Here is a 13085-nt window from a genome sequence, read left to right on the forward strand (position 1 = left end):
TTTAAATATTATTTTTTAAATTATTTACTCCACTTATTAATAACTTTAAATTTGTCTGATGATTGCCACATTTACTCTCGTTTATTTATTGTGTTAATTAAATATTTTTATTTGTTTCTAATTACTTATGTTTTTATTATTTACTACTGTAAAATATTAATTCTGTAAAATGTTAATCCCTTTTAAAAGATAATCTTAAGTTGTTTGTGTCACTTGAAATATTACGCTGATTTTAAATTTTTAAACATTCGCGCGCTTTTTTAAAAAGTAATTTTCCGGTAATGGAGCTTCTATTGACAAAGTAGTCAGTTGTCTTATGAACAGTAGGTTTCATTTCACATCATATATGTGAATATATACATATATAAGCCTACATCAATATGTAAAAGTATTTTTTTTTATTTTCACTGTCAAGTCAATGAAACGGCGGTAACAAAGCGAACTTCAGATCGTCGCAAATTAGTGTTGTGATAAAAAAAAATAAAATAATAAAATGTTTTATTTGATTTATCATCACAGTATAGTAATCTCTAAAATACGTCCTTGTCAGTTGTGTTAATTGTCAAGTGACAATATAACGTATAAAAAATAATTTAAAATATGATAAAAAATAATTTATGAGAATTTAGAAGTGTAATATTGATAGTGAAAATATTATAATTCATTTAAGATGGCGCCGTGATGTGGATTTTAATAATAATTTTTTGTTCGCTACAATAATTATCAATTACTATATTATATTATTTAATATTTAAATCCATAAATCTACATTGTCAATTACACAATTTAAATTATCCTCCTCTTTTTTATTCTCACTTAAAATACGTCGTAAATAACTAGACTAATAATCTAATCTTCTGCTAAATATTTTAAACGATAAAATATTTAAATTTTCATGTGAAAATAATAAACGCATTCAAAAAATATAAAATCGAATTTTATATATTTATTAAAAGTGTTAAAAAAATTTAACAAATAGGTAATAGTGCAATTTAATAACAATGGGCGTATAAAAAATATAAGTGACGTTTTCTCCACAATTCGTCATCAAGATTTTTTTTTTTAAACTTTTTTTACCTGAATAAATTTCTTACACAAGTTTTAAGTGTCGTTGCAACTTTCCATTCACTTTTATAACGGAATTTTTTAGTTTTATATATTTTACTTAAATATATATACATATATATATTTAAATTGAGACAATGGAGAAATTTGCTGTTGATCTTGATAAAGTACTTGATGAATTTGAGTTTAATGAAGGTAATACATTTATTTATTTAATTAATTAATTTTAAAATTTATTTATTAATAAATAATAATTGATATCTAGATTGCGCAGAACAAGTGGCATCAGTTGGAGATGTATCAGTTATTAAAAATAAAAAATGTCTACCCATGACTATCAATCATCAAATAAATGACAGTACTAGTTCTAATATTAATACTAATACTAATACTACTAATAATAGTAGTAGTAATAGTTCAAGTATTTATAAAGATGAGAAATTAACAGAGCGAATAATTGATAATAAGAAAATTACACAATTAAATACTGATAAGAATGTGTATGAATCAAATGATATGAGTGATGATGATGATGAAGAAGATGAAGAAGACGTTGATGATAGTGATGATTTAAATAAATTGGACACATTGGACATACGGAAATCAGATATCGCAGAGTCAGTTAATGAGTTCAGTAAAGCGGGCTATCAAATGTCTGATGACAAAGTCCAGCAGAAAGAAACTATTGATTTTAATAATGATAATGAGCATTACGCTTTTAATAATGATAATGAACCGAGTAATTTAACTATTCATAATGATATACAGCAGAAGTTTGCACAGAAACGTTATAATGACACAAATGCGGTTGTTGCTAATAAGAGTAATAGTTATGATAAGAAATTGAACCAGCCTAATATCAAGCCGAGTGTCAGCAATGTTTTCAATAGTCTCAATGAATATATCAATGCATCGAGTGCTAATATGGAACGGATTGATTGCTCGATTGATCGCAATGAATGTAAAAGTGGTAAGATTTATTATTTTTATGGTGATTTTTTTTTTGCGATAAAATATTTATATTTTTACTTAAATTATTTTTACAAAATTTTTAATGTAAAATAAATAAATTTTTCTAGCTGGAGAAGTTGTAAAAAAAAGTATGACATCTTTACCAGAGTATGAAAATATATTGTTACCAGTTAAATGTGATGTAAAAAAAGAAGAAGATAAAAGAAAAGTGATTGAGGAAAGTAATGAAGAATTAAGAGAAGTTGAAGCTTCTAAAAGTATACAAGAACAAAAAACTTACAGTAGAGGTACTGTGGATTGTACGAAACATATATATGAGAATGTAAATATTCCTGTAAACATTCCTAGTACAGAGAGTAATTCTGGTGATGCGAGAGCGCGATCGAGAGAGACATCGAGATCAACAAGTCAAGATGAAAGTAAGCATGTCTACGAAAATGTTGATTTTGACAAGCAAAATTCCCGCGAAGATCAAGGTGTTTATGAACGTTTGTATATTGGAACAAGTGATCTGCCTGAGACAACAACAGAACTGGAGATCGCTGCTAAAAGACTCAATGAACAGTTTAATTTAAATAAAAAAGATGACACAGTTTTGACAGGCGGCATTAATCCAGCTAAACTTGTATTTCAAAATGTTAATTTAAATCCCGCTGGATCATCATCTGGAGGTGGAACTGGATCTGGAGTAGCAGCAGCAGTAACTGGACTTGGAGCATCAGCACAAGAACGTAAACCTGTTGGATTTAGTACAATTGATGATTTATCTGAGGAAGAATTAAATAAATATTTAGCTGAATTAGAAGCTGAAGAACGCGCCCATGAAGCTGCATATGAAAATATATCAGTACCAAGATCCTCAGCAACTTATGCTAATATTAATACTAATGCTAATGCTAGTGATGTAACACGCAGAGCAGCAGTAGCACCAGCGGCAGCGACAGCTGCATCAGTTTCCAATGATGACGAAGATGCCAATGAAGCCCCGATTTTTGAGAGTGTAACCATTGGAGAACTACCTCAGGTGTCAGAGGAAAAGTTACAAGAGAAAGCCAAAAAATTTCCAGTTATTGATTACAGTAAGAGTGGAGCCAGTGGTGAATCGAGCGATTTTTTAGACGAAACCGAAAAACTTCATCACGAACCGGTAAAAATAGTTGTAGAGAAGGAAAGAAAGATTAAACGCACAGGTGAAACTGTAAGAAAATCATCAGATACTTTTGAGTCTGGGTCGGTTACTGTACAAGCACAAGAATTAGATCAGCCTGAAAATGGTAATTTTATTATTAAAAATCCAATTGATGATAGTAATAGCAATAGTAATATTAATAGTCAGTCTAAGGCTAAAGATGAATCAAATAATTCTGCGGATAGTAAAATAACCAATGAATTAATTAACGATAAATCAACTGATACTGTATTACCTCAAACTAAAGCAATAATTAGTGAATTAACTAAGACTGTTAAAGAACACCAAGATAGCGGTTCATTTGTTGAAAATAATTTAAGTACAGAAATTGTCAAAGAACCGGTAGTTGAAAATGATTCAAATAAGAGTGAATTTGCTGAAACAACAGTAGAAGCAAAAGCAGAAGCAGAAGATGCTGTTATTAAAGAGTCTGTTGGTTCTGAACCTGGTGATCGTGAGGACTTAGGGTCAGACCGTCCAGTAAGGCCACAAACTCTAGACATCGTTTCGACGGTTACTATGGATGAACATGAAAGTTCACAAGGTAAATTAAAATTTTTATCATTCATTTATATTTTTAGGTTAAAGAGGCCACTAGTGACCGCCTGAAAAAAAGATGATTTTGAAGTAAATTTACGTCAAATTGCATAGCAAGTTATAGACAAATTGTCGTCAAAAACGGAAAAGCCCGAAGTTGACGGACATTTGACGAAAAATTAAAGTAAACTTTTGCTAAACAAACTGTACTATTAGGGTAGTTTTTGAGTTACAGCCGTCTGAAGAGCAGCCGCTTATCGGTTCTTGAAACTAAATTTTCAAAATTACTGTAGTTACAACTCGAAGACAAATCATTCGATCAATTTGATTCTTATTGCAGCTTCTTTAATATGTTCCTCCATACCACGAACTTCCAGTTTTCCGATCAAATATAGAAAATGTTATTTTGCTAGGCCAAAAATAATCAAATTTTCGCGCGAAATTTAAAACTTTTTTTAAAAACTCCACCATTTTGTTAAATTAAAATTTTTTTTTCGATCGAGGGTCATGGTACAGACAATGCCTTCTAGTTTGCCGTCAAAAACGGAAAAGCTCGAAGTTGATGGACATTTAACGAAAAATTCAAGGAAACTTTTATTAGGGTTTTTTCTCTAGTAAAAAAAGTTATCTCTAAGTTGAGGAACAATTAACCGCAAATTTTTCTTTATAATTTTTGCTGTCAAATTGTCACCAAATTTCAATAATTTTAATTTTCAAATTACTGTCAATTTCAAGTTAAAGTGGCTATTAGGGTATTTGAGATATGGGCTTGAAATTTTAATGTTATTTCGGAAGCTGTAGACTATCGGAATATGAAAATAAAAAATAGATTTTTTAAAATATTTCATACTACTGGTTCTGCTTAACACATCAATCGGGAAAACATGAGCTCGTGATGCGTGACTCAGGTTATTTACTTAATTAACGAGCGAACTGCGGCATGCAATTTAATAATATATAGAGTATGGTATCTTATTGCGGGCCGTCATGGTTGCTGATCCGTTATTTTATTGTATACTTTTGTGTACCAGGTGTTACTAATGTTGAAGAACAACCGAGTACGACAACAACAGCGGCAACAGTACCAGCAAACGCTGCTAATGAAGAGTCTGTGAGAGAACGTGATCCATCGCCAGACGTTTCTGACAGCTCGTCAATGGAGTTTGGAATAATGCTGGGAAAACAGCCGCCTTTCTGGGTGCCAGACAGTGAAGCGCCCAATTGTATGATGTGTGATATGCGTTTTACTGTTATCAAAAGACGTCATCATTGTCGTGCCTGTGGTAAAGTATGTATAGACATTGTTGTATTTGTTCATTTATTATTTATTCTTTTAAGTAAATAAATAAATAATTTAGTGTTGTTTTTTAATTTGAAATATTGTTGATCAGGTATTGTGCAACAAGTGCTGCAATTTAAAGTACAGACTCGAGTATCAAAAAAATGTTGAGTCGCGAGTTTGTTCTACGTGTTATCTTCAGCTTATAAGAAGTGAGTTAACATTCATCGTGCCGGATATTTTTATAGTATTCTGTGTTATGGGATTTATATTTACACGGATATTTTTTCAGCTGAAAGTGAACATGGAAGTGGTGATTGGTCCGGTGATTACACGAGCAATGCTGCCGGTATGAATTCACCCCAGGTAAAGTAAAATTTTTTATATATTTTTGCACGCTAAATGACTGATAAATTTTTTTTTATTTTATAAATTATTTAAAATATTTTTGAAAAATTAATTGGTTTATTTTTAAATTCAACCCTTAAATAACAAAAGTATTTTAAATGACGTATGCTTCATACGGTGAAATTTTGACCCCAGTGTCCATAAATTAAGTACTCAAAAAATTTTCAAAATTTTTCTATTAATAAATTTTGTAACAAATTTTTTTATTTTAAAGCAAAGTCTCAGTTTTGATCATGACTTTTTTTATTTTTATTTAAAAAATTTTTTTTTCACTCAAGTTCGCGCCATTTTTAAAATTTTAAATATTTAAAAACCAAATTCGGTTTTTACTTAATGATATTTTCGATCCCGTAAATAAGTTTTAAAAAAATAATTTATTTTAAAAATTTCAAAAAATTCAATTGAAAATCGTGAGGTCAAAATGACATCCGTCAAATAATAAATTCAAATATTTATGTAAAGAGAATGAAAATACTTAAAAAAAAAAAAATGTATTTAAAAATGATTATTTTACTATACTTTTAAAATAATTATTTATTTGGTTTTTTTCGTCTGTAACAACTTGTTGAATACATCCGCATGTTACTTAATATTTTTGTTTCAATAAATTTATTTTATTTATCTCAATGTGTGTCTTTTAAAAATATTTTTATTGGTTTGTTGTATTTGCTTGAATAATTAATTTATTATAAATCATAAAGATGACGAATGTACAGTAGTATTATTTTGGAGTATTCGACAAATGGTTACAGGGAAGACAGCCGAATCCGAATAATCCAATGGAATATTGTTCAACAATACCTCCTTTGCAGCAGTTAGCAGGCGGATTGCCGTCACCGCCGTCAGTTATGGTGCCCGTCGGGGTATTGAAACGTGAAGGCAGCACGAAGCAACGTCCAGAAGGACAGAAATCCGTCATGTTCAGTGACGGTAAGTTGATAAGTACCTAGTAATAAATAAAAATATTAAATAAATATGTGCTAGCCAATCGGTAAATTCCTATTAAGCCCAAGTGTTTTTATGCTTTTATTTGCTTTTAAGTTGTCCCGTTATTTGTTTAAGAAATTTTAAAATCAATATTACTTTTTATTTATAAATTACAACAACACCTGTCCCTTTGCTTTTTATGGCCCGTTCCTGTCCCAACTGTTTTTATTTTCACCCGGGCAACTACGTATAAAACACAGGAATAAGGCCTGGATGTGACCTGACAGAGCTCGATGCCTCGTGGGATCTAAAGCCGCCTTATCGGAAAGTTGGAAGCAAGCGCGTGCCATCACCAGGCACCCAGTCAACCTCTTCAACTGCCAAGAGACAAAATTTACCACCACTAGATCCACATACTAATAGTTATATTCCTCAAGATGTTAATATGTTGCCACCAACAGTGACTATTCACAAAGGCCGTAAGATTTTATTTATTAACTATCCGGACATTCACGGAGAGAAAATTGTGGTAATCATTCCTAGCACGTTTATAAAAAATCGACCTACAACGCTATGATAATAATTACTAGGATTTATGGTCTATATGCTCATAATTTCTGGGAAATGTTTCTATATCTATGAAAACAATTCTTATGATTGGATAATAGTTACTATACTATATGTTAACTGAATTGTGGTAATGATTACCGTACTCGTATTATCATAATATTATGATAATATTGGTTACTGTAATATTATGGTAATAGTTACTGTAATATTATAGTAATGGTTACTATAACAGTATGGTAATGGTCACCATAATATACCGCAATGGTTACTACAATGTTATGGTAATAATTACCATACTATATAGTAACAGTTACCATAATGACATAAGAACTATTACCGTAATTTAATAGGAGCTATTCCCATATTGTATAGGAATGAAAACTACATAGTTGGTAATAGTTACCATAATTTGTATAGATGTCATTCCTTCAATCGATATTTCCAAAAATCCGGTTACCATACGTTATGGAGGCCATCCCCACAATGTATTGTAACTGTTACCATAAATTTTTCTCCGTGTTCAACATTAAATAAGAAAAATATTAATTAAAAAATTTAATTATAGAAATAATGTATCACGAAGTAATAGATCCATCAGGATTGTACCAGTCTCTAAAAAATGATTGCGAGCCGCCGGTGATGTTTGCAATAAACCGCAATCTCTATGCCTACGTTAAAATAACAAATTTGAACTGTTGCGTGAATAAAATTTGTTGGAATGTAACCTCACGTGGTTTAGCGTGTGTTGGACAAGATGAAGTTATTTTTTTGATAGAAACATTGCCCGAGGAGTCGTTGATACCAAAAGATTTGCTGATTCATATAAACCAACTGTACACCGAAGCGATAAAAGGCAACACCGTGACAGAACTCGGCGTGTCAATTCATCAAGGCGGTAATCTACTGGGTTCCCGTGAGCACGCGGGTTTCCTCTTCATCCGACAGACCTTCCAATGTCTGCAAAAAATAGTATTACCACCAGCGCCATTTCTCGTTGGATTATTAGTACACCGTTGGGAAACACCCTGGGCAAAAGTATTCCCTCTGCGTTTAGTCCTGCGTCTTGGAGCTGAATATCGTTACTACCCATGTCCGTTGGTGTCTGTGAGATTCCGCGACGCTGTTTACTTTGAAATTGGTCATACAATAATGAAAGTTCTCGCGGACTTTAGGAATTATGCTTACACATTACCCAGTGTGAGAGGACTTACTATTCACATGCAGGATAGAACTACAGATGTTTTGCTACCGCGAAATCGTTACGATCAAGTTATAAAAGGTTTAAATAATTCAAACGATCACGTTCTGGCATTTGCTGCTAATTTTAGTATACACGCTGACTCACATCTTGTTTGCATCCAAACAAACACTGGAGATGAGAGCAATTATCAAACTCAGGCTATCAACATTCACAACAAACCACGTCGTGTTACTGGGGCGAGTTTCGTTGTTGTAAACGGAGCCTTGAAGTCTTCCATGGGTTTGTCCGCCAAGTCGAGCATCGTCGAAGACGGACTGATGGTCCAAATAATGCCGGAAAAAATGGAAGCCCTGAAAGCGGCGTTGAAAAATATGCATGATTTTTCAATCGGATGTGGGCGTCAGGGCGCCGCGGAACCAGATGAGACTGTTAATATTAAGTGGGTCGACAATGATGTACAATTTAATCTTGGAGTGAAGAGTCCTATTGATGGCAAGCCAATGGATGGCGTTCCTTCTATCAGGGTGCACAATGGCACAGATTACATGGGAACCAGTAGATTTATCAGATGGACCGAAGTGTTTATCATTAAATCTGATGACCATCCAAATGGAGTCCATGATCCTGTGGATATTAATAAGTTGTCTGAAAATATTGCCCGAGCTACTTGTACCGCTCTGGTTAAATTATTAGATCTGTTAGCTACAGCAGGACTTACTAAACTTGGTGTACGTGCTACTATTCATCCTGATAATGTACGTTTACTTATTTTTCTTTTTATTGTAATTTATTTTATTAATTTATTAAAAGAAATAAAATATTCCTGGCGAATCCGAATTACTGTGATTACCGCAATTTATGGTATTCGAAAGAGTTACGGTATTTTATCACAAATTCCGGTATTCTGCGGCAAACTGCGGGATGTTAGGTAAATTACGGTATTTTAGATAAATTAAAAAGTAAAAATGCCATAGATTGTAGAAAAATTACTGTATTTTACTGTAGTTTGCCATATTCTATCGTAAAAAGTGACAAATTGGACATAGAAATAAGCTATTTTGCGATGAATTAAAGAATTATACGGCAAAAAGGTGTTTTATGTTAAAATACCGTAATTAAGGTGAAATACGGGTTTCTAAAATAAACTTACAGTACTTAACGGAAAACTACGGTATTTTGACCGTAAACTTGCAATGCGAGGGCGGTGATTTGCCTTAAAGTAAAGTATTGCGCTGCGGTAAAAATGCCCGCGATTGTAGTAAATTACCGCGTTCAATGTTAAAATACCGTAATTCGGGTAAAATACGGTATTCTACAATAAATGTAGAGTATTTAACGGCAAAAGTATGGTATTTGAACCGCAAACTTGTAGTGCGAGGGTGGTAATTTACCGTAAAGTGAAGTATTGCACGGTAACAACTGGTAAAACAAAAAGTATACGGTACAAATACCGCATATTACGATAAATTTCTGAATTGGCCGTAAATTACCGTATATTACTATACATTGACGCGGTCTGCCGTATTTTACAGTAAATTATGACAAAGTGTGGTAAATGACCGTAATTCAGATCCGCCAGGTGAGGGATTTAATTAAAGATATTTTTTTTTTCAGGTTGGTTATGAAGCCGGCAGTGAATCAACAAGATTGCCGCCAATTTATATGAATAGTTTGGACAATGAATTGATACAAGTGTTACACAAAGCCGCACAAAATAGTCAGGAAATAAATACTGTGCTTGAATTAATTTTCCACGTTCTAGATGATTAAATACAATAATAAGTAAATATTTATATTTATTTATTATTATTTAACTAATCATGTACATTTAAAATAAATTATATTTACTATTAGAAATTTTTTAGTACTAATTATAAATTATTTATTCGTGCAATTGTTTTTTTTTTTTTTTTTTTTTTTTTTTTTTTAAGACAACGGTTTGTCATATAACCAAAGTAATATTTCGTATTATTGATTATTGATTGGAAAATAATTACATAAAGAGAATTGATATGATAAATGTATGATTTGTTGATTAATAATCATGTAATGAGGATGAATGAAAAAGAATCTCAGAGATGTGTATAAAAAAATTTTTAACTGAACGAATTAGATAATTTAAATGTATTATTATTTTTATTATTTGTACATGAAATAATTAATGTAGATAATTATCATAATAATTAAACATTTTATTATTATTATTATTATAAATTTAACGTCCACTATTAATTACTATTAATTTGTTATGAGATGATGAATATTTAATATTTACAAATTGATAGATTACTGAACAAAGTAAATTTTTATTATTTTTTATTAGATTTAATAATTAAAGCTATATATATATATATACATACATATATATATATATCATGTTACCACGTATTCACTTGTAATTTAAATGAAATTTTAACGCTTAAAATAATTTAAACTGTACAGTGTTATTATACTTAATATTGATATTTACTTTTAGGGGAGATATAAATGTGTTTTCTTTTTTTTCAACGTGTATATATAAATATATATATATATATATATATATATATATATATATATATATATATATATATATATATATATATCAAAATCCAGTACCGAGTTTTTAAATGTGTAAATAAATTTATTAATTCAAACGATGGCACTTCTTGACCTGATTCCTTTCCTATTCAAAGGTACGAAAATTCATAATTTCTTTAGCGGACTTCTTTATCGGCAACTACTCTACGGATCATTGTCTACGACATGCTATTTACTAAATATTTATAGTTAATTATTTAAGGTCATTCTTAGACAGTGCCCACACTTTTTAAAAGTATTTAATGACTCAACTGTAATGACCGTATTGAAATTTTTATAATTAATAGAAAAGTTACCGCATTAATTGAAAAAAGGGCAACGCAGTTACAATTTTTCCGAGACGTAGATTTTTAAAAAAATTATTTACAGTTGATACCAATTGGAAGTTGAAAGAAATTTCAAAAATGAATTTCAATAAAATCTTCATAATTTTCAAAGTCAAATTTCTGAGGCTTAAATTTATTTAATAAATTTCGTTTAACTCCTAATTGATAACAACTGTAAATGATTTAAAATCATTGACTGTGTTGTACTTTTTGCAATTAATTTTTTTTTATGTAATGATAAAATTTTAATATTCTTAGGATAATTAAAAGTCATTGGTAATTTTTAAAACGTGGGGGCACTAATTGAAAATGGTCGTAAATTAGCCAGTAAATAGCTTATACGATAAAAATGATAACAAATATTTCAATGTATAGTTCAATTATTATTATCATAATTGCTGCACTATCAATTTTCCTCATTCGCTTATGATGCATCACCCAGAATGATAAAATGGTGGACAATTTTATTTGGTATTGACGGCTCCCATCTTAGCAATTTTGCGAGTTTCAAAACCCTATTTAAATATAATGCCTGTGGTTTTTCTAAATTTAGAATATAAAAAGTAAAAAAAATAATGTTTATTCATTATTATTTAAAATGATGCTATACTGAGAATTTTATAACTGCGATTTTCTTTTCACAATGCCAATTAAAAAAATGTTTTTAAGTTCAATTTGATAATTAATATGAAATTCACTATTTCTATTGGAATAACAAATTTAACAAATAAATTTCCATGTGACATATACCTAAAAGTTTAATTTAGATTGAAATAAATATTTCTATTTCGGGTATGACCGGATGGCACTTTCTAATTTTTATTAGTAGACAAAACTATTCTTGCTTAAAAAATCCGATTGATTCATATAGCTGTATGTATAAGGCCCTATACTTAACTATAATAGAATTATTCATAGAACTCATTCATTCTTATAAAAATTCTTTAAGAATTTATGAGAATCTAATGGATTCTATGAGATTTTATAAACAGAGTAAATATTTAGTTGTCGTAAAATAATTTGTTTTTCATATTTTTTTAGAAGTTTTCAGAAAAATTAAAATCTGTTGCTTCTAATAATTTAGATGTGGCTTCAAATAAAAGGAATTTTAATACTAAGAAACATTTTTTTGTGGCAGTTTTAAATTTGAATCAGTTATTTCGGATAAAAGTCGAAAAAATATGATATTGAAATTAACCGGCGTCTTATAATTTTTAGATTTGTTTTAAATCAATAAATTATAAAGAATTGACCTATAGTTTTTTAAATTTTCTACAAGTGCATTTTTGTTTTCTTTGTAAAAAAAATAAGTTTCCATGTACTTGAATTTATGATAATCCGTGTTATCATATTTTACTTTATTTTTTTAAAAAGTTGATAAGTCAAATTATAGACAGTAGTTAACTTATACACTTACAATTAAAGGATATCTTCAAACTATAGTCCAATTACTATTATGATAATTACTGCACTATCAACTTCTCCCGTCCGCTTATAACATGCAACTCAAAATGGTAAAATAATAAGCAGACAATTATTTTTGCTATCAAAGTCTCCCATACGAGGACCCGGATAATTTTGCTAGTATAAAAAGCTTTATTATTTCACCGATCGGTACCCAGAAGCTTCTAAAGATTCAACGGAACAGTATTGGTAAGAGATTATAACTTTTGCTTTTACATTTTTGATTATTAAAATTGAGGGTAATTTGAACTAGATATAGTATGCATACTTGCCCCACATTACTGTGCGGTAACGCTGTTTCTGGGATTTACTTAGAAAAATTTATAATATAACATTGACAAATTTTCCTAGAATAACTCATATTCGCATGAAAATATATAATTAATAAATAAATAGTTTTAGTTTAGGATAAAAAATATCTAGGGAATCTCGCTGAAACATATGGGTCAAAATTATAAGAATATGGGGCAACTAAGGACACCTAAGAACAAAAACTAATCCTGACAAATTGAATGAAAATTTTGTTGATTTATTTATTATTTAGATATATTAATTATTTATTTATCA

At 30.0% G+C, this 13085-nt stretch overlaps 1 protein-coding gene across 3 annotated transcripts; it reads left to right on the forward strand.

The window, feature by feature from the left end:
• Positions 1-399: 399 nt before the first annotated feature.
• Positions 400-10055, forward strand: LOC103569891 (uncharacterized). 3 transcript variants are annotated; one of them, XM_008547425.2, is made up of 10 exons: positions 400-1260; positions 1331-2035; positions 2145-3770; positions 4795-5051; positions 5155-5254; positions 5335-5408; positions 6203-6380; positions 6638-6856; positions 7513-8903; positions 9763-10055. In XM_008547425.2, exons 1-10 carry the CDS (start codon positions 1203-1205, stop codon positions 9916-9918), a joined length of 4764 nt encoding a protein of 1587 aa, XP_008545647.1. In that variant the 5' UTR covers positions 400-1202; the 3' UTR covers positions 9919-10055. The 3 variants fall into 3 exon arrangements, with proteins under 3 accessions (XP_008545647.1, XP_053598202.1, XP_053598203.1); XM_053742227.1 differs by having other exon boundaries at positions 6263-6380; XM_053742228.1 differs by having other exon boundaries at positions 6266-6380.
• The last annotated feature ends 3030 nt before the right edge of the window (positions 10056-13085 follow it).

This window comes from Microplitis demolitor, chromosome 10 (assembly GCF_026212275.2).
Source record: "Microplitis demolitor isolate Queensland-Clemson2020A chromosome 10, iyMicDemo2.1a, whole genome shotgun sequence".
Classification (NCBI taxonomy): Eukaryota; Metazoa; Arthropoda; class Insecta; order Hymenoptera; family Braconidae; genus Microplitis; species Microplitis demolitor.